This window comes from Diospyros lotus, chromosome 2 (genome assembly GCF_014633365.1).
Source record: "Diospyros lotus cultivar Yz01 chromosome 2, ASM1463336v1, whole genome shotgun sequence".
In the NCBI taxonomy this organism is placed as follows: Eukaryota; Viridiplantae; Streptophyta; class Magnoliopsida; order Ericales; family Ebenaceae; genus Diospyros; species Diospyros lotus.
The window spans coordinates 40990958-41016675 of record NC_068339.1 but is presented as its reverse complement, the minus strand read 5'-3'; the positions used below and the strand labels follow the sequence as shown (position 1 = coordinate 41016675).

At 36.3% G+C, this 25718-nt stretch overlaps 1 protein-coding gene across 2 annotated transcripts; it reads left to right on the top strand.

Annotated features, from left to right (window-relative positions):
- The first annotated feature begins 299 nt into the window (after window positions 1–299).
- On the top strand, window positions 300–24858 carry LOC127794492 (uncharacterized). Of its 2 annotated transcripts, none has more exons than XM_052325634.1 (10): window positions 300–618; window positions 1218–1344; window positions 4219–4305; window positions 19949–20034; window positions 20145–20363; window positions 21494–21675; window positions 22034–22192; window positions 22306–22386; window positions 22469–22523; window positions 24321–24858. In XM_052325634.1, the coding sequence occupies exons 1-10, from the start codon at window positions 508–510 to the stop codon at window positions 24510–24512; spliced, it is 1299 nt and encodes a 432-aa protein (XP_052181594.1). In that variant the 5' UTR covers window positions 300–507; the 3' UTR covers window positions 24513–24858. The 2 variants fall into 2 exon arrangements, with proteins under 2 accessions (XP_052181594.1, XP_052181595.1); XM_052325635.1 differs by lacking the exon at window positions 300–618 and adding an exon at window positions 19186–19270 and having other exon boundaries at window positions 1319–1344.
- Window positions 24859–25718: the final 860 nt, after the last annotated feature.

The following is a 25718-nucleotide window of genomic DNA, read 5'->3' as shown; positions in this document are numbered from 1 at the left end:
CGGAAAACTAACGCTAACGCAAACACTGAATATGACTATCTTAAAAGAGAACTAAAGGTGTAATTGGTGTTATGCACACATAAATAAAAAGTTGCATTTAACAATTTAAATTTAATTTTTAACTTAATTATATATTTGATGTTAAAAATAATTCACAATGTTAAAAATAAATCACAAAAAAATCATAAAATAACTCAAATTTATATAAAGTTTGAATTCAAAACCCGAGCTGGGGCGGGGCCGGGCCTCTGGACCCCCAAAAGGGAAGTTGGATTTAGACAATTGGGCTAATCAAGCGGACTGCAACAGGAATGGTGATCTTACTAGTTCTTCTGTTCGCTTAAACTACGGGCCTCAAATCAATCCCCATTAAATCATCGTCGCCTTCTCAGCTTCTTCGATTCGATCTACCCTTCTTCTGTCGGCCTCTTCTTCTTCTACTCTTCACCCACCCATTTCAAGAAGAGGAAGAAACAGAGTTTATCCAGAAGAAAGTTGTAGGAGAAAATGTCGCTGTGCAGCGTGAAAATGGCGGAGGAAGTGTGGTTAACGTGTCTCACCCACGCTTTATCTACTGAGACCGAAGAGATCATGGGCCTTCTTCTCGGCGACATTCAGGTCCCCGCATACCCTACCCTTTCTCTCCAATTGTTCCTGCTCACATTAAGTTTTTGCTTTCTGCGGTTTTACTTCTTTCCCCAAATGGCCTTCACGCCCTAGGCTAGTCTTCTCTCTATCTAAACAATTGGGATCACGAGCGAACTGAACTTTCATTTGTTTTCGCTTTTCTTCTATTTGTGGTTTCGTCTCTATTTGTTCCTTTCTCATGAACTCACGCTATTTCTCCTCAAATTATTCTGTGCATTTCTCGATGAATTTTACCTTAAATTTACATTTCTTTTGAATTAAACCTGTCTGGTTTATCGCACCTTTCGCTGTATTTCCAGTGTTTCTGAATTTGCAGATGGAGAATGCAATGTTGTATTAGTTCCTAATTTCCCCCTTTTCTAACCTTAGGTTCAGATGGACTCAATTAGTTTATCATTCCCCTTTGTTTGTTCATAGCTTTGCGTTTTCTGGTACTGATCGAACAACACAGTTATAGAAGAAGGACGAGTTGTGAGATTTTTAGCATGCAGCTTTTGCTGCCTTTAGTTGGAATCAATTTGAAAAAAGCTTATAACTACTATGGTTGGTTTTGATATGTGCTATTTCAGAACTCACAAAATGGGGGTGTGACTGCACTAATTTGGGGAGCATTGCCACAACCACGTTCTGATCGGCGGAAGGACAGAGTAGAAACTAATCCTGAACAGTTGACTGCTGCTTCTGTTCAGGCTGAAATATCCTTCCCCTGTTGCTTTCTATTTTCCCTTTGACCCTGAAAATTTTCTTATTTATGGTTCTTTTAATATTTGTTTTTGCATTTCCTTTCGATGACAATCATTATGTTGCTTTTTGGATGATGTTATCTCTGTAAGTTGCAGCATCATTAATGTCGTTTTAGTTGTACAACTTAGGTGGCAAGAGTGAGAAATATTGTTGGTTGATAAGCATCTTTATAATAATAGCAATACTTCTCTGCCTAACCCACCCACCCGACACCTGTTTTAATAGCGATCCACTTTGGGACACATGCAAGTGGTAAGCACCTTGGATTGTAATTTCTATGGTTCTCTGAGAATCCACCCATCTGAAACCCCTTCATATATGGGGACATGGAGAGGGAATAGATGTCAATACTTGTGATTTAACTGTTCTTGTTTTCCCTTCCTGTTTCAACTGAACCAGTTAAGATTTGCTTGTCTAGCTAATTAAATGTGGTATTTCTGGGGAGAAAATATGTTCTTTTTGTTACTATTTTCTCAGTTTACAAAATTCTCATAGCTGTCTTAGACTCTTGCAAAGTGAGATTTGGCCGAATTTGATTGCTTAAAGTAATGATATTTAATCATTATTGCTCCGCTTAAAATGGGATAAGCTTCCATTAGTAAGAACCACAAGTGTGGATATGACATGCTTACAAACTAGGAATATAATGATTTGGAGAGACCTAGGGTAGTAACACGGTGAGGATATTCAAAAAAATATATTTATGGTAGCTATGTCTACAAAATAATACCCAGAGTTTACCAAATATTGAAAACTGCCATTAGTCAATATAATCCATAAACTCAAATATCATGCTACATACAGAAGTAACAGTTTCATCACACAACCGTTGTACCGTAATTATAAGAAAATATATGAATTCTATTTTTCACAAGCAGAAACATCTCAAAGTTAAAAAAGAAACAAACACACGTTCATGCATGCAAAAGTAAGGTAGGACTTTTGTACTCAAGATTCACAAGATAAGGGGGGACGGGTTGTGGGAAGGAGGGAGAGGAAGAGAGGTGTGCATGGTGCGATTTGGTTCGGTTTGGAAGAATGTAGAAATCTTGAAACCAAACCATAAAATTGTGGTTTGGTGTGGTTCAAACCATGGTTTGGATAATATAGGAGTTATGTGCGTGTATATATATTATAAACAAGATTTCTGATTAATAATAATACTAAAAAAAATTATTTTTTTCCTGACAACTGCAATAATTTGATAAGCATTTGGAAGCAACATCAATTAGTTTGATATTTAAATTAGTTTATATATATTTTTAATTTGCTTGATTTTTTACTCTTCGTGCTGCTTTACTCTTTGTTTATTCTTTTAATTAATTTAGATTTTTTTACTCTTTGGTTTTATTCTCTTGCTTTAGTTTCTACTCTTAGTTCAGGTTAGTATCTGCTCTAATATTTTTTTTACTGTCTTAGGTTGGTTTGTTTAGGTTAGTTTTTTATTTAAATTTTTTATGAAAAGTTAAAGAAAAATTATTTGTATAATTTATTTATAAAAAATTTATGTGCTAATTTGTATAGTTGATTAACCCTCAAGTGTAATTTTGAAGTATTATTTTTTTTTATTTTATTTGTCTTTCATTTTTGCTTTTTTTGGGGTACTCTACCAGACATTATTTCTATTAAGTGATTTTATTTGTTGACCTTAAAGCATTTTTAAGAAAAAGGATGATGGACTCAAAGAGGAAGAAATGGCATGTAATTTTTCATGAAATGGTTGAAACTACTTCATTTCTTGATGCATTTGAGTGGAGTAGAGAACACATTTGAACAATAATTACTATGAGATTGTATGTCAGAACATTGTTTATCCTCTATTTTAAGGTGGTGAAAAATTCTGTTGTTGACAAATCCAGCTAAGTTCTAGGAAGTTTTCAGTAAAGTCTTCAGATGAAATGAAAAAGTAATGGAGGTATTTTTAATTTGGTGGACTAGTCTGAATAAGATTAGATTGTTGGGGTTAGAGCAAATATTTTAGGTGCCAAATTGGGAATGGTTGAAGAAAAAGTTTTGAAAAAAAAAACAGAAGATAAAGTTGGTCAAATGGAAGATCACAGACCATCTAAATGATAAAGGCAGAATAAAATTGCTTGAGCTTCTAAAAAGGAGTATAGATTTTTGGTTGCTCATACAGCTTGAAAGCCCTAAAATAAAATGTCTGGTATCATACCCCAAAAAAAGCCAAAATGAAAGACAAATAAAACAAAAAAAATATATTTTATGAATATTGGAACATGTTACCGAATAAGGTAATCTGACCAGCAGGTATATGTACATCAAGAGATCTTACTTTGTAAAATATATCTCTTATTTCCATGCAAATTTCTAGTCTTATTTTCCCTTCTAATTTTCAGAACTGTGAAGAAATATTACAGCTAATGATACCATGAATTTGCAGTTTTCCAAATGAAACACAATTTTATGTAATAATCCAATTGGACAACCATATCTAGTTACTCGCATGGAGGCAAGAACTCTTTCCCCAGGGCTGTAGTGGGATTTCAAATTACAGAAATCCATCTCTGCAATTTTGGGTGGTAAATTTGCCTATCCTGTACAACTCCAAAGTTCTAATTGCAAGCAAAAGTTTTGTGAATTCTGACAGCCTTTTTAGGCAATCTGTACTTTACAACTTTATAGAAATTTCTTTTTTTATTTATTTCCTTTTTCTGGATGAGTAAAATATGTGGATGGGCACTCGGTTGTCTTTTTAATCTGCACAGTATAATCTTGTTAGTCTGCTGTGATCTGAACTTAATACCTTTTTACTTGTTTGCTAATTGAATTTATTACGTGACCTTGTGCAATTAACTGCATAGAACAAAATGACTTCAGCAACAGGAAGAACAACAAGAGTAATTGGTTGGTACCACTCGCATCCTCACATCACTGTTCTTCCTTCCCATGTTGGTAAGTCAAATGTTCTTCTGTGAATAACAAAATATTTTTATATTTTGATTTTATTGGTCGCATAATATTAAATTCTTCTATTCATACTTAATGTGGTGAATCGGCAAGTTCTCTATTTCATAGAAGAAAAGTTCCTTTCTTTTGTATGTACATTCTATTGAACAAAATGTCCCCACAGAGAGTGAGAGAGAGAGAGAGAGAGAGAGAGAGAGAGAGAACTGTCAGCAATGAAGGACCAGATCTGGTTTCTATTCTCGGTCAAGAGCAAATCAGTGAAATCAGTGATTGGTTGATATGTTTCCTAAAATAAAGATAGTATTTTTTTGATTTAGATATCTGCTGTATATTTCTCCTTCATTGGCTGTATCTTTTTTATTAGCTGTTGTATTTTAGGATTGGGTGTACTTTCCTATCCATACTTGTAGTCTTTCTTATTAGGAACCTCCTGATTTAGGAAAGGAGTTTTTGTATATAATTTGTCCTACCCATCTAAGGGAAATAAGATTGAAGAAGAGCATTTTTTCATCTTTCTTGACAACAACAAATTCAGAACTGCATGAGTTTGAGCGGAGTTGACCTAAGTTTTGTAAATCTAGGCAATTTAGTAATTGCCTTTGCAATATAATCTATCAATAACATCCATCTTTTGTGCAACTCACAAGGCCCTTTTATGTCCATATTATGCATGGGCATAGGGGCAAAGGGTATTGATGCTTTAAACTAGGTATGGGAATTAATATTTGTCATATAAATTATGCATGCAAGTGGGGACAGATATCACTATTGATTGAGTAAAAGACTCTTAAGGCACTAATGTCAAAGAGAGAGAGAGAGAGAGAGAAGAACAACAAATTTAGAATTGCATGAGTTCGAGCTGAGTTTACGTAAGTTTTGTAAATCTAGGCAATTCAGTAATTGCCTTTGCAATATAATCTATCAATAACATCCATCGTTTGTGTAACTCACAACAAAGCCCTTTTATGTTTTGTCCATATTATGCATGGACGTAGGGGCAAAGGTATTGATGCTTTAAACTAGGTATGGGAATTAATTGTCATGTAAATTATGCATGCAAGTGGGGACATATATCACTATTGATTGAGTAAAAGACTCCAAAGGCATTAATGAGAGAGAGAGAGAGAGAGGAATAATAAATTCAGAGCTGCATGAGTTTGAGCTGAGTTGACCTAAGTTTTGTAAATCTAGGCAATTTAGTAATTGTCTTTTTATTATAATCTATTGTTATGTCATTTGTATTAGATTAGAAGTTATGTAAACAAATATTCTGTATGCTTGCATTGGTATGTTTCCTTTTCTAGGTTAAGGTTAGAATAAATAGTCTTCTAGAAGGCATGTTTCTAGAAGAGTGGCCGACCGATTTAGTTAGCCGGTTAATCTTGGTCAGTTGGTTAGTTATTGTAACCCACGACCCTATAATCTATAAATAGCGATCGTGGGGCAAGTCAAGGGAGTGTGTTTCATTCCGAGAAAGGTTGTTTCTTCAGTTTCTATCTTGTGGGTTGGGATTGAGTGAGAGATCGAGAGGAAGGCTGAGAATAAGTCTTGTAATCTCTGGAATCCTGGTAACTTTCAAGGTATATGGGCAAGGTGGATTTGGGAAACTCTTTGTAATCATTCTCAAGTGTGTTTTCAAGATAGTAGATTGGAAGGCGAAATTGCAGTCTGAACGTAGGTCTCATTTTGAGACCGAACCAGAATAAATCCTTCTTGTGCTCTTACTGTTTTCTCGGTTCTTGTTTGTGTTGCCTATATCATTTGTATTCTTGGGTGTGGGAGTGATTAGGGTGAGCTATTGAGTTGCGAGAATTATTGAGATTGTTGTGCTTCTACTCTAACATCTATCAATAATGTCCATCTTTTGTGCAACTCACAAGGCCCTTCTACGTTTTGTCCATATTATGCATGGGCATAGGGGCAAAGGGTATTGGTGCTTATGTTGAATTGATCACATAATCATGGAATTGGTTGCAAATTATCTCTCAATCTAGCTTTCCTAAATCAAAACAGATTTTATCTTCAGAATTTAGAAAGAAGTCTTGTTTTTGGATATTTCCTATTTTTGTTTTGTATCTTTTTCCTTCTTTGTATAGTGTACAACATATTTTTCCTTTTTATGTAACTTTCCTATGTTGTATTCCGCTTCCATATTAATAGGGGATGTAATACTGTGCATATTAATCAAGAATACAAAATTGTTCTTGTTTCTCCTACATCTATGGTATCAGAGCCTATTATCTCTGATTATCAATTGTGAGCCTTTATTGCCATGGTCACTCCTTTGTTTCTCCTTCATTATCCTGCTGCTATATCTCCCTATAATGTCGGAAATTTTTTAAATTGCTTCTCCCATTTCAAGGAGAAGCAATGTCGATTGAGCAATTTGTTAGTGGGGCTCTAGCTAGTGAGCTACCAGGAATGCCCCATTCCTACTGTCTAGATGGTGGGAACTATCTTCAGTGGTCTCAGCTGGTGAGAACTTTTCTGAAGGGCCGAGGGAAAATAACTCATCTCATTGGATCAACACCTAAGGCTTTAGATCCTAATTTTGTTGCTTGGGATGCGGAAGACTTAATGTTAATGTCTTGGCTTTGGAGTGCAATGCTTCCCGAGGTAAGTAAAAACTATATGTTTTTATCTACCGCTAGAGATATATGGGAAACAATTAAGAAGACCTACCCTAAGGTGCAAGGTGCATAAGTTGCATATGAAATAAAAACAAAAATTAGTAGCACAAAACAAGGGTCTTTGTTTGTAACTGAGTATTACAATCGGATGAATGGATTTTAGTTGGAATCGGACCATTATCAAGACATAAAAATGGTGTGTAGTGAGGATGCTATTATTTTGACCTCTATGCTGAAGAGAGATAGAATAGTAGAGTTCTTGGTAGGCCTTAACCTTGAGTTTGATAAGGTGAGAGCACAAATACTTAGCAGGGAAAAGATGCCATCATTAAATAGGGTCTATTTTATAGTAAGAAGTGAGGAGCACAATGTTGTGTACCTAGGGTTTAGTCTAGGGTTGGATTGGAAATTGAGAGAAATCAGAGGGCAATTAGATGAAGAGGGAGGAAAATGCAACAAGAAATAGGGGAAGGATTATAGAGGAACAGCAAGGAGATGGAATCGAAACAGAGAAGGGGAGTAATTAGAGAGAGCAGAGGGAAACGAGAGGGAGATTGGGAGAGAATTCTAGAGAGAGAAATCAAAGCTTCATTTATCAATTCAAAACATAATTCCTCCCATCCTCAATTGTGGCTTATACATAGTCTAACAGCCTCCCCACATAATCCCATATGCAATACAACAAATAGCCTAATTGCCTATAACTAAGGACAAAGCCTTATAATAGAAAAAAGAAAAGGAAATTACAATTATTGTGTAATGCATGTAAGCTATCTACTAATATAATGACAATTATAGCTGTGGGGATCCTTGGGATTGTGACACACATGAGGACAACCATGTTTAATGATCATAACATGGAGGGATTGACCATGGTAACTAACAAGGTGTAGAAGTCTCTGCAAGGTAGAGATCAGTCTTCCTCAAAGCAAACTAAGGTGGGGCTATGGCGTACTTACTACAAGAAGCCAAGACATACAAGAGAAATATGCTTTAAATTGCATGGAAAAAAGGTAGTGTTAAAATAAATGGGAGGTTTCAAGAACTTGTAGCCTAAGAACCAAGCAAAAGCCTACCTCTCAACCAAAGAACCAAAGGAGCCAACTGAGAAAGTTGACTCAACTGTCTTCTCATACTTGGGAGAATTGAATGCAGAGGAGATTGGGAAACTGAAGTCTTTCTTAAAGACTCTTCAAGGAGAATGTTCTTTGGCTCAAGCAGGTATGTGCTTTAATTCTGAACTCTCTATTACCTCATATATAGCTAGGAATGAACTATGAATCTTAGATTCTGGAGCTACTGATCACATGACACCTAACCTGAAAGTGTTTGAAAATTATAAATCAGTAACCAACTCCAGAAAAATCACAGTTGCTAATGGCCAAGCTATTCCTATAGTTGGGCAAGGGAATGTATGTTTGAACCCCTCTCTACTTGACCAACATGTGCTTTATGTGCCTAGCCTCTCCACCAATCTACTTTCAATCCACAAGCTTACCCAAAGTCTTAATTGCCATGTGATTTTTTCACCTCATGATTGTGTGTTTTAGGATCTAGCCACAGGGATGATGATTGGTGCTGCTAAGGCACTAAATGGGTTGTACTACCTACAAAGGAGTAGTGAATCACCTTCAGGAGATCAACCTAGCCCAACCTACTCCTCTCTGCTCACTTCTACTCAATCTGATGTTTGGTTTCAACATTTTAGATTAGGGCATCCATTTTTTACTTTGTTAAAAACCATGTTTCCAAATCTGTTTGAAGGTGTAGATGTCAGTAATTTTCATTGTGATGTGTGAATTATCTAAACACCATTGAGTGCCTTATGCTATTAGCAATAAACTCTTATTGTTTCCTTTCTCCTTAGTGCAGTCTAATGTGTGGGGGCCTTTTAAAGTTCCCAATTGTTTTGGGATTAAATGGTTTGTATCATTTATTGATGACTACACTAGAATGACATGTGTATATTTACTTAAAGATAAAACAACTATTAGTAACATCCTACCTTCGTTTCATAAGATGATTCTCACTCAATTTGGGGTTTCCATTAAAAGGTTCAGAACTAATAATGAAAGAGACTACTTTAATCAATAAAGGGGGATTATCCATAAATCCTCGTGTTGATACCCCCCAGTAGAATGGAGTTGCTGAGAGAAAAATGAGGCATCTCCTAAATGTTGCTAAAGCTCTCTTGCATCAACCTTCTTGTTGTACTTAGGACCGCCACACACACAACCTACTATCCCTCCAAGAACTCACCAATTAATGAAAGAGACTACTTTAATCAATAAAGGGGGATTATCCATAAATCCTCGTGTTGATACCCCTCAGTAGAATGGAGTTGCTGAGAGAAAAATGAGGCATCTCCTAAATGTTGCTAAAGCTCTCTTGCATCAACCTTCTTGTTGTACTTAGGACCGCCACACACACAACCTACTATCCCTCCAAGAACTCACCAATTACACCCTCAGAAATTAAGCCACGCAACACTCGATAGAAATCACAAGAAATAGGAACACAAACAACAACTAATCACACAAGAAACACAAGATTTTATCCTGGTTCAATCTCATAGATGAGACCTACATCCAGACTGCCTTAGGCCCGGCCCATGAAAACTCCACTATCTTGAATCCTTACAGCGATTACATGCACTAGAATAATCCTCTCTTTCTCTCAATCTAAAACCCTAGACTAAACAGAGAAGAACACCCCAAGAGAAAATACAAATCAACCCTCCTCTCGGCCTAGCACATACTCGCTCAACTCTCTCAAGACAACCCAAATGTTTTCATGATACTTCCAAGCCCTCCCAACCCCTATTTATAGACCATAGAGGCGGGCAAGGTAGTTACAACCAATTGCCCATCCTAACTGAAATAAAACACCTTCTGGCCAGCTAAAACAAACTAACAACCACTCATTACAATAAGAAAATTATGCTAACAGATTTACTAAAGAAAAATGCTAAGTACAGAAAATTAATCTAAGACAAATGTTTTCACACTTCTGTTCCAAAATCCTTTTAGGGTGAAGCAATGCTAACTGCAGCCTATTTAATCAATAGGGTCCTCTCAAGAGTGCTAAATCAGCTTACCCCATTTCAGTGTCTCTTTTCCCACTTTCTAGAAATTGGTCTTCATACCTCTCTTCCTCTCAAGGTATTTGAGTGTGTGGCTTTTGTTCATGTCTCTAAACATCACAGGGATAAGTTTGATCCTCGAGCCCTTAGATGTATTTTTCTTGGCTATTCTCCTATCAAAAAGGGTACAAGTGCTATCATCCTTCCACTCAAAAGATCCTTGTGTCTAAAGATCTGACTTTTGTGAAAAATCAATCCTTTTTCGAGTCTCCTACTTCTTGCCCTCAGGGGGAGATTATAGCTGATGACCATGATCTACCTTTTTTGAAGACTCTTCTTTAGAATCTCGGCCTCATCAACCACATTCTTCTCCAGATCCTATCTCTTCTAGTTTTCCTACTTTGCCTAACCCCAAGTCAGCAGAATCAGGAGACTTGGAAACATCTCCTGATTCTCCAATATCAGTCCAACCAAGGACATCTCCTGTGAGGTTCAAAGGCTCACCATATGTGTACAAGAGGGAGGAACAACCTAATCCATGTGCCAAGCAGGGCCCATCATCTGTCCCATAGTCAGGTTTGGAACTAACTCAGTCCTTTATTTTTCTTGATCTTGTACACAGTGATCTGGATTTACCTATTGTTATTAGAAAAGGTGTTAGGAGCTGCACACAACATCCTATAGCCCATTTCATTTCTTATCACAGGTTTTCCCCTAAACACTAAGGATTTTTGTCTTCCCTTGATTCCATAGTTATTCCTAAGTCTGTAGAAGAGGCATTACAAAATCAGAATTGGGTACATGCTATGCATGAAGAAATGAGGGTCTTGAAGAAAAATCAAACATGAGAAATGTTGCCTAGATCAAAGGGAATTCAACCTGTAGGGTGCAGATGGGTGTTTAATGTGAAATATAATGCTGATGGTACATTGGAAAGGTAGAAAGCCCGGTTGGTAGCTAAGGGGTATACCCAAACTTATAGCATAGATTACTTGGAGACATTTGCACTCGTGGAAAAAATGACTACAATGAGAATCCTCTTATCTTTAGCTAGTTGTTATGGCTGGGAGTTGATGCAATTAGATGTCAAAAATGCCTTTCTACATGGTGATTTAGAGGAGAAGGTCTTTATGGAGCCACCACCTGGTTTTACTAATGGAGTATCAGGTCATGTTTGCAGATTAAAGAAGGCTCTTTATGGGTTGAAGCAATTCCCAAGAGCCTGGTTTGATCAGTTTTCAAAGGCTATAAAGGAAATGGGGTATTGGCAAAGCAAGGGAGATCACACCCTATTCATCAAGCATTCAAAGAAAAGCACTCTAATAGATTTACTTGTGTATGTAGATGACATTATTGTCACTGGAAATGATGATGATGGACAGAAGCTATTAAAGGAGAATTTGGCCCGTGTTTGATATTAAAGACCTTGGTAGACTTAAGTACTTTTTGGGGATAGAGGTTGTCTACTCTAAGAATGGTATATTTCTTTGCCAAAGAGAATATACCATGGACCTATTAGAAGAGATAGGGCTGCTAGGTGGCAAGGCATGAAGTACACCCTTAGAACCTAATCTGAAGTTGGGACCAAATGACAGTCTAGTGGTTGATAGGGGGAGATATCAGTGACTAGTAGGCAGGTTAATCTACCTATCTCACACTAGGCTTGACAGAGCGTTTGCTGTTAATTTAATGAGTCAATATATGCATAATCCTACTGAAGAACACATGCAAGCAGTGAAAGAATATTGTGTTATCTTAAATCAACACCAGGGAAAGGTCTTTTATTCAAATCAGGGAAGGAATTGGAAGTTATAGGCTCTCTTGTTTATAGATGATCTAGTGCAGGCTACTATGTATTCTTGGGAGGAAATTTGGTGTCTTGGAGAAGTAAAAAACAAAGTGTAGTAGCCTGGTCTAGTGCTAAAGCTGAGTTTCGGGCAATGGCTCTTAGTTTATGTGAGTTATTGTGGCTGAAAATTGTGTTAGATGATCTACAAATCCCTAGTCATGGTGTCCAATGAAATTTTTTTTTGACAATCAATTAGCAATTAGCATTGCACATAATCCAGTGCAACATGACTGCACCAAGCATATTGAGATTGAACGCCATTTTATCAAAGAAAAGCTAGAAGCTAGGAAAATTTGTTTACCCTTTGTTACTTCAGAAAATCAGCTAATTGATTTACTAACAAAGGGTCTACCTATCAAGAGGTTTGAAGAGCTTTAGGGGGAGTGTTGAATTAATCACAGAATCATGGAATTGGTTGCAGATTATCTCTCAATCTAACTTTCCTAAATCAAAATAGATCTTATCTTTAGAATTTAGAAAGAAGTCTTGTTTTTGGATATTTCATATTCTTGTTTTGTATCTTTTTCTTTCTTTGTATAGTGTACAACATATCTTTCCTTTTTATGTAGCTTTCCTATGTTGTATTCCTCTCCCCTGTTAATAGGGAATGTAATACCATGCATCTCAATCAAGAATACATAATTGTTCTTGTTTCTCCTACATCCTTTAACCTATTTTTCTACATTTTAAACTAGGTATGGGAATTAATATTTGTCATGTAAATTATGCATGCAAGTGGGGACTGATATCACCATTGTTTGAGTAAAAGACTCTAAAGGCATTGATGTCAGAGAGAGAGAGAGGAACAACAAATTCAGAACTGCATGAGTTTGAGAGTTGAGATGACCTAAGTTTTGTAAATCTATGCAATTTAGTAATTGCCTTTGCAATATAATCTATCAATAACATCCATCTTTTGTGCAACTTACAAGGCCCTTTTATGCTTTATCTATATTATGCATGGGCATAGGGACAAAGGGTATTGATGCTTTAAACTAGGTGACACGACCCTAGGATATTAGAAGGGTAATACTATAATTGGGCTGCATACTGTTGTAATTCGGTTAGATCATATTGTTGTAATTCAGTTAGATGCCTTGGTTGTTTCTTTGTTTGTTGAGCTTTAGTTACAATAATTGAAGAACAAATAGGTATGCCTATAAAAGGCAAGTTGCGAGGGGATTTTTTTTTTTTTTTTTTTTTGGGGGGGGGGGGGGGCATTTAGACAATTAAAGATTGAATCTTCCCTATTTTCCTAATTTCTCTCTTATTCTCTTTCCAACTTTCTCTCTACTTCCAATTTCTCTTGAATTTTACCGAAATTGCCACTGTTAGATTTGAGGATATGATAATTGGTATTAGAGTCGACGCCCTTGGTAGGCAAGTCGATAGGCGAGCACATCGGAGGCGACTCGAATAGACAAGTGTTCACGATTGGTGCGGGAGTTCCATTGAAGGTGGTGACGTGGACAGCCAGGAGGTTTGCGATTGGTGTGGGAGTTCCGTTGAAGGTGGCGATGCGGATAGATAGGGGGTTTGTGACTGGGGCAGGAGTTCCGTTGACAGTGGGATTTGAAGATGACAGGTAGGCCTATCGAGACAATTAACTAGGCCAAACAAGAAGGAAGTGTGTGTTAACCGAGGGTGGTAGTCGGTGGAGACATGGCAGAAGAAACAAAAATGAAACAATTGGAAGCCCGATTGGATGCGATGGAGATTGGCCTTTGCCAAACTTAGGAGCAACTGGAGGGTTGATTCGAATGATGGAACTCTGGCTCTGCCAAATGTAAAAAGAGGTGAGTTGTGGCAGGGCCGAGAACACGATGACCAAAGATATGTTGATGTCGGTAGAGAAAAATGTGAAGGCTGAGATTATCGTTGTTCATAAGGATGTTTCTAGTCTTCGGGAGGAGTTTTCCGAGTTCGGGCAGCAATTGAGGATTGTTCTGAGTTTATTTTTGAGGTTTCCCAATGCAAGTCTGCCAACATGTTTTCCCCTAAGAATGGTCACAACTCCAATCTTGGAAGGAGCAGGGATTCATTACCGTACTCCAAATCCTCTAGGAATAGGGGATCAACCAGAATTTGTAGCAGGGGCCTCCAATCAAGGGGGATATACAAGCCAGACCAATACACCGATGCCAAGGCTGGAAATACCGGCATTCGATGGGGCTAGTCGGATCTGGCGCTGTGAAAGGTTCTTTTCATTTCCATGTGGTCGAAAGTCAAAAGGTAAATTTGGCAGTGTCTTAACGACGTGGTGGATGTGTGGATTCAGGGGTGGGCAAACGGTCAGAATTGAGTTGGCATGAATTTGCGAGAGAATTTTGTGTTCGCTTCGATGAAAGAGCAATGACAGATGTGGTAGAGGAGTTCAACAAATTGAAACAGGAAAGTGCATTGGATGCTTATCTAATCAGGTTTGAAGAATTGAAATCATTGTTAACTCTCTCTTACCTGACTCTGGATGAACCCTACTTTGTGTCCAATTTTATCAACGACTTGAACGATGAACTAAGGCCGACGGTGAAGATGATGCAACCAGCCACCGTCAAGCAGGCTGCAGAGAAAGCCAAGCTCCAGGAACTTGCATTGAGAACGATTGTCAAGAAGTACACGCTCTCCATGGAAGTTCAGCCTTCGTTCAGTCAACAAGTGGAAGGAAATCAAGGGAATTCTCAAGATTATCCTAACTTTAATACAACTAAATCTTCTACTATGGAATAGCGAAGGAAGTTAGGATTATGCTTAAAATGTGGAGACAAATTCAGTCCCAGCCATCAATGTCGGAGGCTGCTACAGTACTGCACATGGAAGGATTAGAAGAAGGAAAGGAAGAAGGTGAAAAAAAGGTTGTTTTCCAAGAAGAAACCGGTGGCTACAAGATATGACCGAAGAAGTGTGGCAGAAATTATTACAAAAAGAGATTCCAGAGGCTCAGCTACACTCGATTCATGCTGTTGAGTTAAAAGACGGAGAAAGAACATTCAATGACTGTGAACACTACTACTCTTCAGCTGCCCCATGAAGAAGTGTTAGAGGAGAAAGGAAGAAAGCATGATAAATAAGGCAGTAAAGGCTGGTATCGGTTGATGCATCAATCTATAGCTAGATTTGATACTTCTTAGGGACAAGAAGTCGTTCAAGAAGAGGGGATTTGTCATGACCCTTGAATATTAGAAGGGCAATACTGTAATTGGGCTGCATACTGTTGTAATTCGATTAGATCATATTGTTGTAATTCGGTTAGATGCCTTGGTTGTTGCTTTGTTTGTTGAGCTTCAGTTACAAAAACTGAAGAACAACCAGGTATGCCTATAAAAGGCAAGTTTTAAGGGGACGGGGAGCACTCAACCAATTAAAGATTGAATGATCCCTCTTTTCCTAATTTTTCTCTCATTCTCTTCCCAACTTTCTCTCTCCTTCCAATTTCTCTTGAATTTTACCGAAATTACCGCTGTTAGATTTGAGGATATGACACTAGGTATGGGAATTAATATTTGTCATGTAAATTTTGCATGTAAGTGGGACAGATATCACTATTGATTGAGTACAAAACTCTAAAGGCATTAATGTCACAAAGAGAGAGAGAGAACAATAAATTCAAAACTTCATGAGTTTGAGCTGAGTTCACCTAAGTTTTTTAAATCTAGGCAATTTAGAAATTGCCTTTGCAATATAATCTATCAATAACATCCATCTTTTGTGCAACTCACAAGGCCTTTTACGTTTTGTCCATATCATGCATGGGCATAGGGGCAAAGGGTGTTGATGATTTAAACTAGGTATGGGAATTAATATTTGTCATGTAAATTATGCATGCAAGTGGGGACAGATATCACTATTGATTGTGTAAAAGACTCTAAAGGCACTAATGTTAGAGAGAGAGAGAAGAACAACAAATTCAGAATTGCATGAGTTTGAGTTGAGTTGACGGAAGTTTTGTAAATCTAAGCAATTTAGTAATTGCCTTTGCAATAAAATCTATCAATAACATCCATCATTTCTGCAACTCACAAGGCCTTTTTACGTTTTGTCCATATTATGCATGGGCATAGGGGTAAAGGTATTGATGCTTTAAACTAGGTATGGGAATTAATATTTTTCATGTAAATTATGCATGCAAGTGGGGACAGATATCACTATTGATTGAGCAAAAGACTCTAAAGGCATTAATGTCACACACACACACACAAGAACAATAAATTCAGAACTGCATGAGTTTGACCTGAGTTGACCAAAGTTTTGTAAATCTAGGCAATTTAGTAATTGCCTTTGCTATATAATCTATCAGTAACATCCATCTTTTGTGCAACACATCAGGCCCTTTTACGTTTTGTCTATATTATGCATGGGTATAGGGGTAAAGGGTATTGATGCTTTAAACTAGGTATGGGAATTAATATTTGGCATGTAAATTATGCATGCAAATGGGGACAAATATCACTATTGATTGTGTAAAAGACTCTAAAGGCATTAATGTTAGGGAGAGAGAGAGGAACAACAATTCAGAACTGCATGAGTTTGAGTTGAGTTGATGTAAGTTTTGTAAATCTAGGCAATTTAGTAATTGCCTTTGCAATATAATCTATTAATAACATACATCGTTTGTGCAACTCACAAGGCCCTTGTACGTTTTGTCCATATTATGCATGGGCATAGGGGCAAAGGTATTGATGCTTTAAACTAGGTATGGGAATTAATATTTGTCATGTAAATTATGCATGCAAGTGGGGATAGATATCACTATTGATTGAGTAAAAGACTCTGAAGGCATTAATGTCAAACATGTGTATGATTAACAAACTGTACTAGTGGTGGAATAAAGTGGTACAAGAAAAAATCAAACCTAGGAGAGCTTGCTAAAAAATTTTACATACGTGTTGTATTGAAGAAAACCTAAAGAGGCATATTTTGGCCAAAAAAGAAGTTAAGAAGGTAGTTACTGGAGCAAACTCAAATGCATATGAAAATTCATATCAACAACTTCACATAAAAGATGGGGAAAGAGATGTATATAAACTTGCTTAGGCAAGAAAAAGAAAAACAAAAGATTTCAGCTAAGTAAAATGCATAAAAGACTAAAACCAAAACATACTACTAAATGATGAGGCAATCAAGGATTTCTCAAAGTTATTCAATGAAGATGGAGAAATAAGTGTTATTGTAATGATCCACTTTCACATTAATTGTCTATTGGGGAGGTCTTGATTACTTGGTCCCATGAGCCTATAAGTCACCTCAACTATTATTTTTGGGTGAGGACTCGTGGTGTTACAAATGGTATCAAAGCTAACCCAGGACCACTACTATGTGGGTGTGGCCTAGTAAAGTGTTCTGATTTTTCCTTGGGTCAAATTGATCGTTATGTGATTTTTGACCTCGCAAGGACACTAGATATTAAAGGAAGGGAATTTGTAATGACCCAATCCCACGTTGGTAGTTTACTAGAGAGGTTTTGGGTATATTACTTAGTTCCATGAGCCCATCAGTTAAGTTCAGCTAACACTTTTGATTTCTAACCCATGATGTCCAAATGAAAGAAAACAATTTTGTAAAAGTTGTAGTAAAGCCGTTGGATCAAATATCCAGATAGAAGCATGAAAATGCATGGGAGAAGAGGGCATTTTTTGCTTAATGAAATTATTTAATCCAATCTTAAATCAAAAAGGATGTTGGAAGAGTGAAAAAAGAGCATTTTGGTGCCTATTTATAGGAATAAAGATGGTTAAAATTTTTGAAAATTATAAAAGAATCAAGTTAATGAGCCATACCATGGTTGTCAAATCAAGTTATGTATCGTGAATCAGAAGGCCTAAATTTTGAATCGTGAATCATATCATATCATAAGATACAATACCAATTTGATAAATAGTTTAACAAATATAATCTAAAAGATGTCTGTACTTATAACATGAATAAAATACTCAAATAGTAAATTTAACCCAAGCTTAACAATATTGATATCATGTATGGAACTAAAATAAGCTACCAAGGATTATAAAATTAACTGTAATTCTTACATGAGTCCTACATAGTTGGGCAGATTGAACTATCTGGCTAAACAAGACCAGATATTGATTACCCAGTCAATTTATGGAAAACCCAAGAACTACTCATTGGGACGCAGTTATGAGAAAGGACTCTCAGAATGGTATTCTCTATTGTCATTGGGGTCATGCCAGAATAGAGGGCTTCTTGTATGCTGATTGGGCAGAATATCCATCAAATAGGAAGTCTACTGCTGGTTTTGTGTGTTGAAACGTAGTGTCATGGAAGAGCAAGTAAGCAATCTGTGGTTGCTGGTTCAAGTCCAGAATCAAAATATAAGGTGGTGGCCCAATCCGCTTATGAATTAATGTGGATTCGTCAACTACTTGAAGAGTTGAGATTTTAATAGTTTGACACCTACAAAGCTTTGGTGTGACGATCAAGCCGCTAGTCACTTGCATCTAATCTAGTATTTCTTGTGTAACAAACATATTGAGGTGGATTGTCACATCACTCTAGAGAAACTCCAATAGAAGGTTATTGAGACATGTTATGTGAGAACAGGAAATCAATTAGCCGATGTTTTTACTAAGTCATTCAGTGGAACTAAAATGAGTGCTATCTGTTCCAAGCTAAATATGCATAATATTTATGCTCCAACTTAAGGGGGAGTATTAAGAGAATTTAAGTAACTTTGTATTTGGAAACATTTTTATTGTAATGTAAATATGTTCAGTGATCTCCATTGTAATGTATTGTGAATATGTATACATACTACCTTTGCTTCTCAATCATTTTCTCCTACAGGTTGTAGTTGTAGGCATAAGCCATTACACTCTAATAAATCAAACATGGACACAGGGAATAGACAAGGAGGTATGGTAATTTTAGGAAGTATTAAAATATTTCATGGTTGGGATGCATTAACAAATACATATATATTTATATTTGTGCATGAAAATATAGCCATTTTCATTTTTTTATCACAAATAAACTTATTTGTTTAGACATAAAATAGCAAAAGGTTAATTTTCGCATTCTAAATACCAGTGAAGTAGTAGGAGCTTGTTATATCTATTCTGAAATATTTTCATTTCAAGTTAATAGATTCACATTGATCTTGCTTATAATTGGTTTCAACTTATTCTTTTAAACTTTTATGCCATATACATGTTACCTTACGAGCACATGCTCAAGTGTCCTAGGAAGTGTCTGGTTATAAAAAATTAAAAGATTGTGTCTGACATCTATCTGGAAGTGTCTGAGCATCTTTTCTCCTACCTAATTTATGATACATATCTTTATATCTCCAGATTGAGGGGAAAGGAGGTCTGGGACATAGGGCACAGAGTTCAACATGTTGCGTGGGTGGAACTTCTTCTTGCTTCTCTTTTGTTGGTCCGCAGTGGATACTCCTTGCTTTTTTTTTTTTTTTTTTGTGCAGTTCTTTAAATGGCTAAACTTTTCCTGTAGATAGCATCTATGATTCTATGATTAGATCGTCAGGTTTACTGCTTCATCTCTTTCCTTGGCACTTGATTCAGACCCTCTTAAGGCTGTTTTGTGTTTAGTGACATTTTATTTATCAAAAAGGTTTTTTTTTTTTTTTTTTTTTTGGGGGGGGGGGGGGGGGAAGGGGTTTAGGGATGTATGCTTTACTGGATTAGAGACTGGTAAAAGATAATTTACTTGGTAATTTGTATCTTTTAAGGACACTGGCTCCAATGCACATGTCCAATAGATGGGAGTTTGAAACAAAACAAACATTGACTTGTCCCGATGGTATGCAGTAGGAATGTGTTAATCATCTAGTGCTTAAATAGTTTCTCTTCGTTGATATGAATCCATTTGACATTGTAGGTATGCATAATATCTGTTTTTGTGTATTTATTTATGGTATATCTTTTCTTAAGTTCTTTTCCTGTGAATATAGGAAAAATATATCAAGTCTTAAACTATTTGCTTTTTCTGTTAATATCTTGTGGCTAGATTTGAAGCAGTTTCTTTTAATACCTGTTGAAGTTCTACTGACTTTTTGAATTTAGATTTGTATGTTAATACTTATGCCTTCTTCAGATGTGCGGACACAGGCTATGTATCAGCTACTTGATTCTGGATTTATTGGGCTGATATTTTCATGTTTTAGTGAAGACGCGCATAAGGTTTGTGGTAATTATGTACTAGTCAGGCATGTTCTTTTTTTGCATGTGTGTGCACGTGTGTGAAAATGTGTAGCATAAGTAAGTTATGAATATATTTGGCATATTTTCAGGTAGGAAGAATCCAAGTCATTGCTTTCCAGTCCTTGGATGGCAAGCAGAGTCACATGTTGAGAGCAGTTCCTCTCTCCCCTATTAATAGAAGTGCACTTATCGATTTAGAATCATCTTTTAGTTCATCAGAGAATGCATCCACTAAATCTAGTTCTGGAAGAGCAGAAATTCTTGAACAAGATACGGGCAACTCAGGAGCTACTGCTGGGGCTTTTAAGGTATATCGCTTTCTTCTCAAAATATATAAATTTCAAAACTTAAAAAGTTGAATCCTACCAAAAAAAAAAAGGGGAAAAATAAGGAAAAGTTGAACACATTGTATGTTTATGATGCTGGAAGGTTCAATCCTGTTTTTGTGTTCATCATGCTGGTGGTATGCTCATGTAGTGTTTAGGGGGCCTGTACATGTTATGAGGACTGCGTTAGGGAACCTTCTGCTTTTTATTGTTTTTTAGACAATTTCTCGTGCTTTCAGTTAAATGCTCCTGTAACCAAATTTAACTTGACATACTTCATTCCTGTAAAATGGTAAATTACGCCAGATCTGACTCAGAAAATTTCTTCACAATTATATTTGAACCTTCCTGTAATCTTTCTGGCTTTTTTTTGTTCTTTGGGGGGGGGGCTCATAAAACTTTATGGTGGAGCACATCCTCACCAGTATATGCTTTGCATCTACAAGTTCTTGTAAAAGCTTTAATGTTTTTTTATCCTGTATTTTTTATTCTTGTTCTTACCAAATACTTCTGGATAGGATTAGATAAGATCTCTCTTCAGTGGGTGTTCCTATTGTAAGGGACAACTGGTGCCATTAGGTAAACTCCATGTATATGTATCAACTTAGATGTGTCTCTAGATTATGCCTGCAGACGCTGCTAAAATTAATTGGGTTGCCATCAGAAAAGGGTAACATCCAGAAAAGTTATCTTGTAGCAGTAAATTTTATGTTCGACTTTCTGAACCAGAGTAACTGCACATGACATATATGGATTACTGTTATCAATAACTTTGACTAAGAAAATTGGAAAGTTTTGATAATTGAAACACCTGAACCATTTGGTTTAATTATTATATATCTTATTCCATTTTTGCAAAAGCATTTTTAAGATATTAGTAGCTGACCTACTATATGTAATCAATAAGGTGGTGGACCTGATCATTTAGATCTCAGAAATGGCTAATTTCAGCGGGTCCTTGAACGAACTTTTATCATCTCTATAGAGGGGCAGGACCTTGTAGGTCCTGTAAGTTAAGATTGATGATCTTTTTGCTTCTATGTTGTTTACATCTTGCTACTATCTCTCTTTGATCAGTTACCAATCCAGATAGATTATATGTGATTGGCTAGGGTGGAAGATCATCAGATCCTGGAGGTTTCTTTGGCAGTACTGATGCCAATTACTCAGGGACCGAAAGAATGGGAGCAAACTACCGTGCCGAAAACTTAGATAATGCTATTGTTGATATAGACCCCATGGATATGTCAGACAGTATGCAAGAGGCGTTGCATCGTTCAAATTTGGACATGAGGTATGATTGAGTATGTACTTCATTATTTCTTTTTGATATGGGTGGGGGAGGTGGGGCTGAGCTTTTACAGAGCTAGGGTGTTTTATGATATTTCAAACGTGGTTTTATATTCGGTACATTGACCATTATGAGGCTTTGGGTTGATATTCTGCTAGCCATTAAGTTGACTTTCAATATTCTTCTAGTGTTGAGTTTTATTTTTTATTCTTCTAGCATTTTGTAGTTTTTAATATTTTTCGTGTTGAACTATGTTATTTATGCATCCATTATTTATCAAATCACAATGTCTTACCCTGCATGAATTTGGAAGAAATTGATTCTTAAGATTAATCTTTCAATGGTTTTTCTTTGCTGTCAGTGGTGCAGAGTTTGTCAGGAAGGAAATCCCCCTATATGTCTTGCCAACCTCGGCACTTCTCAAGCTTGATTGCCCCTTGGCATCATTTACAGATTTGCAACTTGTGCTATTTGAAGAGGAGCAAACAGCATATAACCAAGCCATCTTACAAAATGTGAGGTACTGTGTCGTCTCTTCTTTCTTGTACACCTTCTGTATTATTTTTCTTGAGTTAACAATTCTTTTTTTATATGATGTTATCTTTTTATTTTTCTTTCCTTTTGGTGCCTTAGGGATGGGAAAGTGCACCCGCTTACTTTCATCCATCACACATCAACTTATCAGGCATCCATGTGCAAATTAATGGAGTACTGGTTGGAAACATTTTCAACTTCTCTTTTTGTAACTTTGTGCTCAGCAGTTTATTTACTCTCATTGCCTTTTTCTGACTTGCAGCTTAAGTCCTGCCATAAATGCTCTCCATGACCGTTTGAGAGAAAATGAAATTCGGGTATCAAACAATTCCATTTTTTTCACATTTGATGATAAAAAAATATTGCAATCTATTAAACCATTTGGAATTTCATTAGGAATTGGTGTTTCATCTAGGCCTGTAAGCGGTACCTAATCAGGTTGTAACTAACAAATCCATATCCGGACCATTTATTACATTTGTCATGGGATCCAGAATTGGGTCTGGGTGATCATATATATCTTCAGTGCTAGACCCACAATAGATTGGAGTGGATCTAACCGGATTTGTTGATCAGTTCATTAGTTTAGTAGCCAATATATGTGTTTATAGATAGAGAAAGTTCATCATCATGGAGAGAGATCCAAAGAGGTGAGTGAGATTATAGAGAGAGATTTGGCAATACATTAGGGTTTGAACTTTGAATGAAATGGGTTTGAGATGGGAGACAATGGCAATCCAACTTCTTTCAATGTGTTTGAGTTTTTAAGATGGGCTGGTCAATCTCTTTTAATTATTTATATATAGGGTAAATTAGCCATACACCCCCTAACCTTTGCTATTTGACTCAAGACACTTACGAAACTTTAAAATTGGCCCAATTAGTTTCTAAACTTTTCAAAAATTAGCCATGACACCCACTTTGCTACTAACAGCATTAAGTCAATTGACCATACACTCCCTAAACTTGGAATCTTTGGCGCAGAGACCTCTTAAACTTTTTTTTTTTTCTGCTACTGCCCTAAAAGTTTCCCCAAACTGATTTGGTGAAAAATAAAAGTTCAAAGTAAAGTGGTGTACAGTCAAGATACATAACGATGCTAGTAATAGAGGGAGAGTTGTGGTTGGTTAATTTTAGAAAGTTTAGGGACTAATTGGGCCAATTTTGAAGTTCAAAGGGTGTCCCAAGTTAAATAGTCAAAGTTTAGGGGTATAGGGTCAATTTACCCTTATATTTATGTATTTTTTTTTGTTTTTTATGCATGGTATAATAATATATTATATATTTAATTTTAAGAGGTTTGGATTGAAACTAATAAATCTATTTCTAGACCGTTTATTATATCTATAATCAAATCTGAAATTGGGTTCTGGTAATCGGGCCTAAATAAATGGATCAAAACCAAACCTGGTCCCTTTACTAGCCTAGTTCATCTGATTTTGTGTTTGAGACGTTTTGAAATTTGACTTTCCCCTAGGCCTATTTATTTATTTGATACCTAAATGGGAATTTCTTCTAGGAAAGCATAGGAATTCATGTTTAAGAATAAGGACTTGTTTTTCTAAAACTGACTGAAAAGACATGGTCGTGTTCCACAAAACTTACAAGGTATTCCAGAAACTATTCTTACTCAAACAAGTGGAGGCTGTACAAATTTCCATCATTGTTAATCTGAATGTTTTACCGAGTTTAACTAGATTTTAAGTTTTTATGTATTTTGCTATAAAACAAAAAAACAGGGAAGAAGCTTTAGCAGTAAATTCAAAGTATAAAGATGCCATGTGCCGAAAACCTGAAGAGTACTTTTTTTATCAGTTTGTCATTGAATTCTTAGTTTGGATCTGCACTTGCCTCATCATCAACAATGATTAGTGTTACCATTCTACCCTTGGTTGTATTTTCCATGCTCCAATGATTTTTCCTGAATAACATCATGGTCCTTTGAGTGTGGCTGTTGCGTGTAAAACCTGAGTTGAATTAGAAAAATTAGGTGCATTCTTCCCCCTCAACTCATCTGTTGTGGGTTGGGGGTTGAAACAGTTTATATGTGAGTTAATTCACCATATGTGGTCTCTCGCTAAAATTTAATATGTGAGTTAATTTTTTTGAAACAGTTGGCAATGCTAGCTGATGAAGCCAAGACATTGGAGACAGAGGCCTTTAAAGGCAGCGACTCAAGTTTGAGTTCGCCTCGTAATGTTTCATCGCGTGGCTTTCGAACAAGCACCTCATTTGGCAGAGAATTGTATAGCCCTACTGAAGCTGTCAATTTGAGAAATGTTGCTGGCAGCAGAAAGGGATCTTAATCTAATGGACTGGTCCTTACAGCAATACTTCCCAGAGAATTTTGAAAGTTACCCGCTAGCATTTTCTTCCCCCCCCCTAAACTCCTTGCAGGTTCGATGGTGGCGCAAGTTTAGATTGGATGATGCCAGAATTACATGATTTGTTGTAAATTTTGGTCAAAAATTCAGCTGCTGTAGAGGAATTGTTGATTTAGATTCAAGTTTCAAATCGTTATCTTCTAAATGGTGGCGCTTGAAAAGTTTATTTTATGGGTTCAGTGCAAAGTGGGATATGTGATACCAATCCCCAGTATATATTATTGATAATGAATTTAAGTGTGAATAACTTTTGTTAAGGGTTTGAAAAGTTGGGTAACTTCGTTACTAACTTTGGGTTTTCATCAAATCATATGAAATGTTTGTGATGTGAATAGGTTATCTATGCAGGCTGTCTTCAATAAACGAGACTAAAAATATATTGTCTATCTATTGGGCATCCTTAGCATATGAGACTACTTGATTTGCCTCTATGCGTGGAGCATTTATTTCCCAAGTTAGAAATATGTCTATCTTAAGAATTAAATACATGTATTAGTTCCGAGATGATGTATTTAATGTGTAAAATTGTATGTAATGATTTGACATGATGCATACTTGGTCTTCTGTGTGATCCGGGGGGCATTCGCCTGGGGGTAATGCTCAAGTATGATATGATTTAGAGGCTGTTTGGCTTACCCTTTTTTATTGAAGCTTTTAAGTGAGGTAGTTGTTAGTGTTGAAAAAATTAGAACAAACAACAAGAACAAAGCCTGGAGTGGAAGAATTTGGAAGAAAACCCTACTTCTGTCTTAATATTTGATTATACCATAAGGTGTTTAAATAGACTAAAGTTCCTACAATTTAGAAAATTTAAAATACAAACAAATTTATTTAAAATACAAATACAACAACATATCTAGTAACAAATCTCTTAAATTTTAGAGATAGATAAGATTTTATCTCCTCTTAGATTTTAGAGAGATTGGAGGAATTATCGATATTATCATATTTCAACATTCTCCCCTCAAATTGAGGAATGAATATCTATCATTCCAAGCTTACATATTAGATCTTCAAACTTCTTGATTGCCAAGCTTTTTGTGAATACATCAGCTACTTGTTCTTCAGATGACGCATGAGGGATATAGATTAAACTTGCATCCAATTTTTCTTTGATAAAGTGTCGGT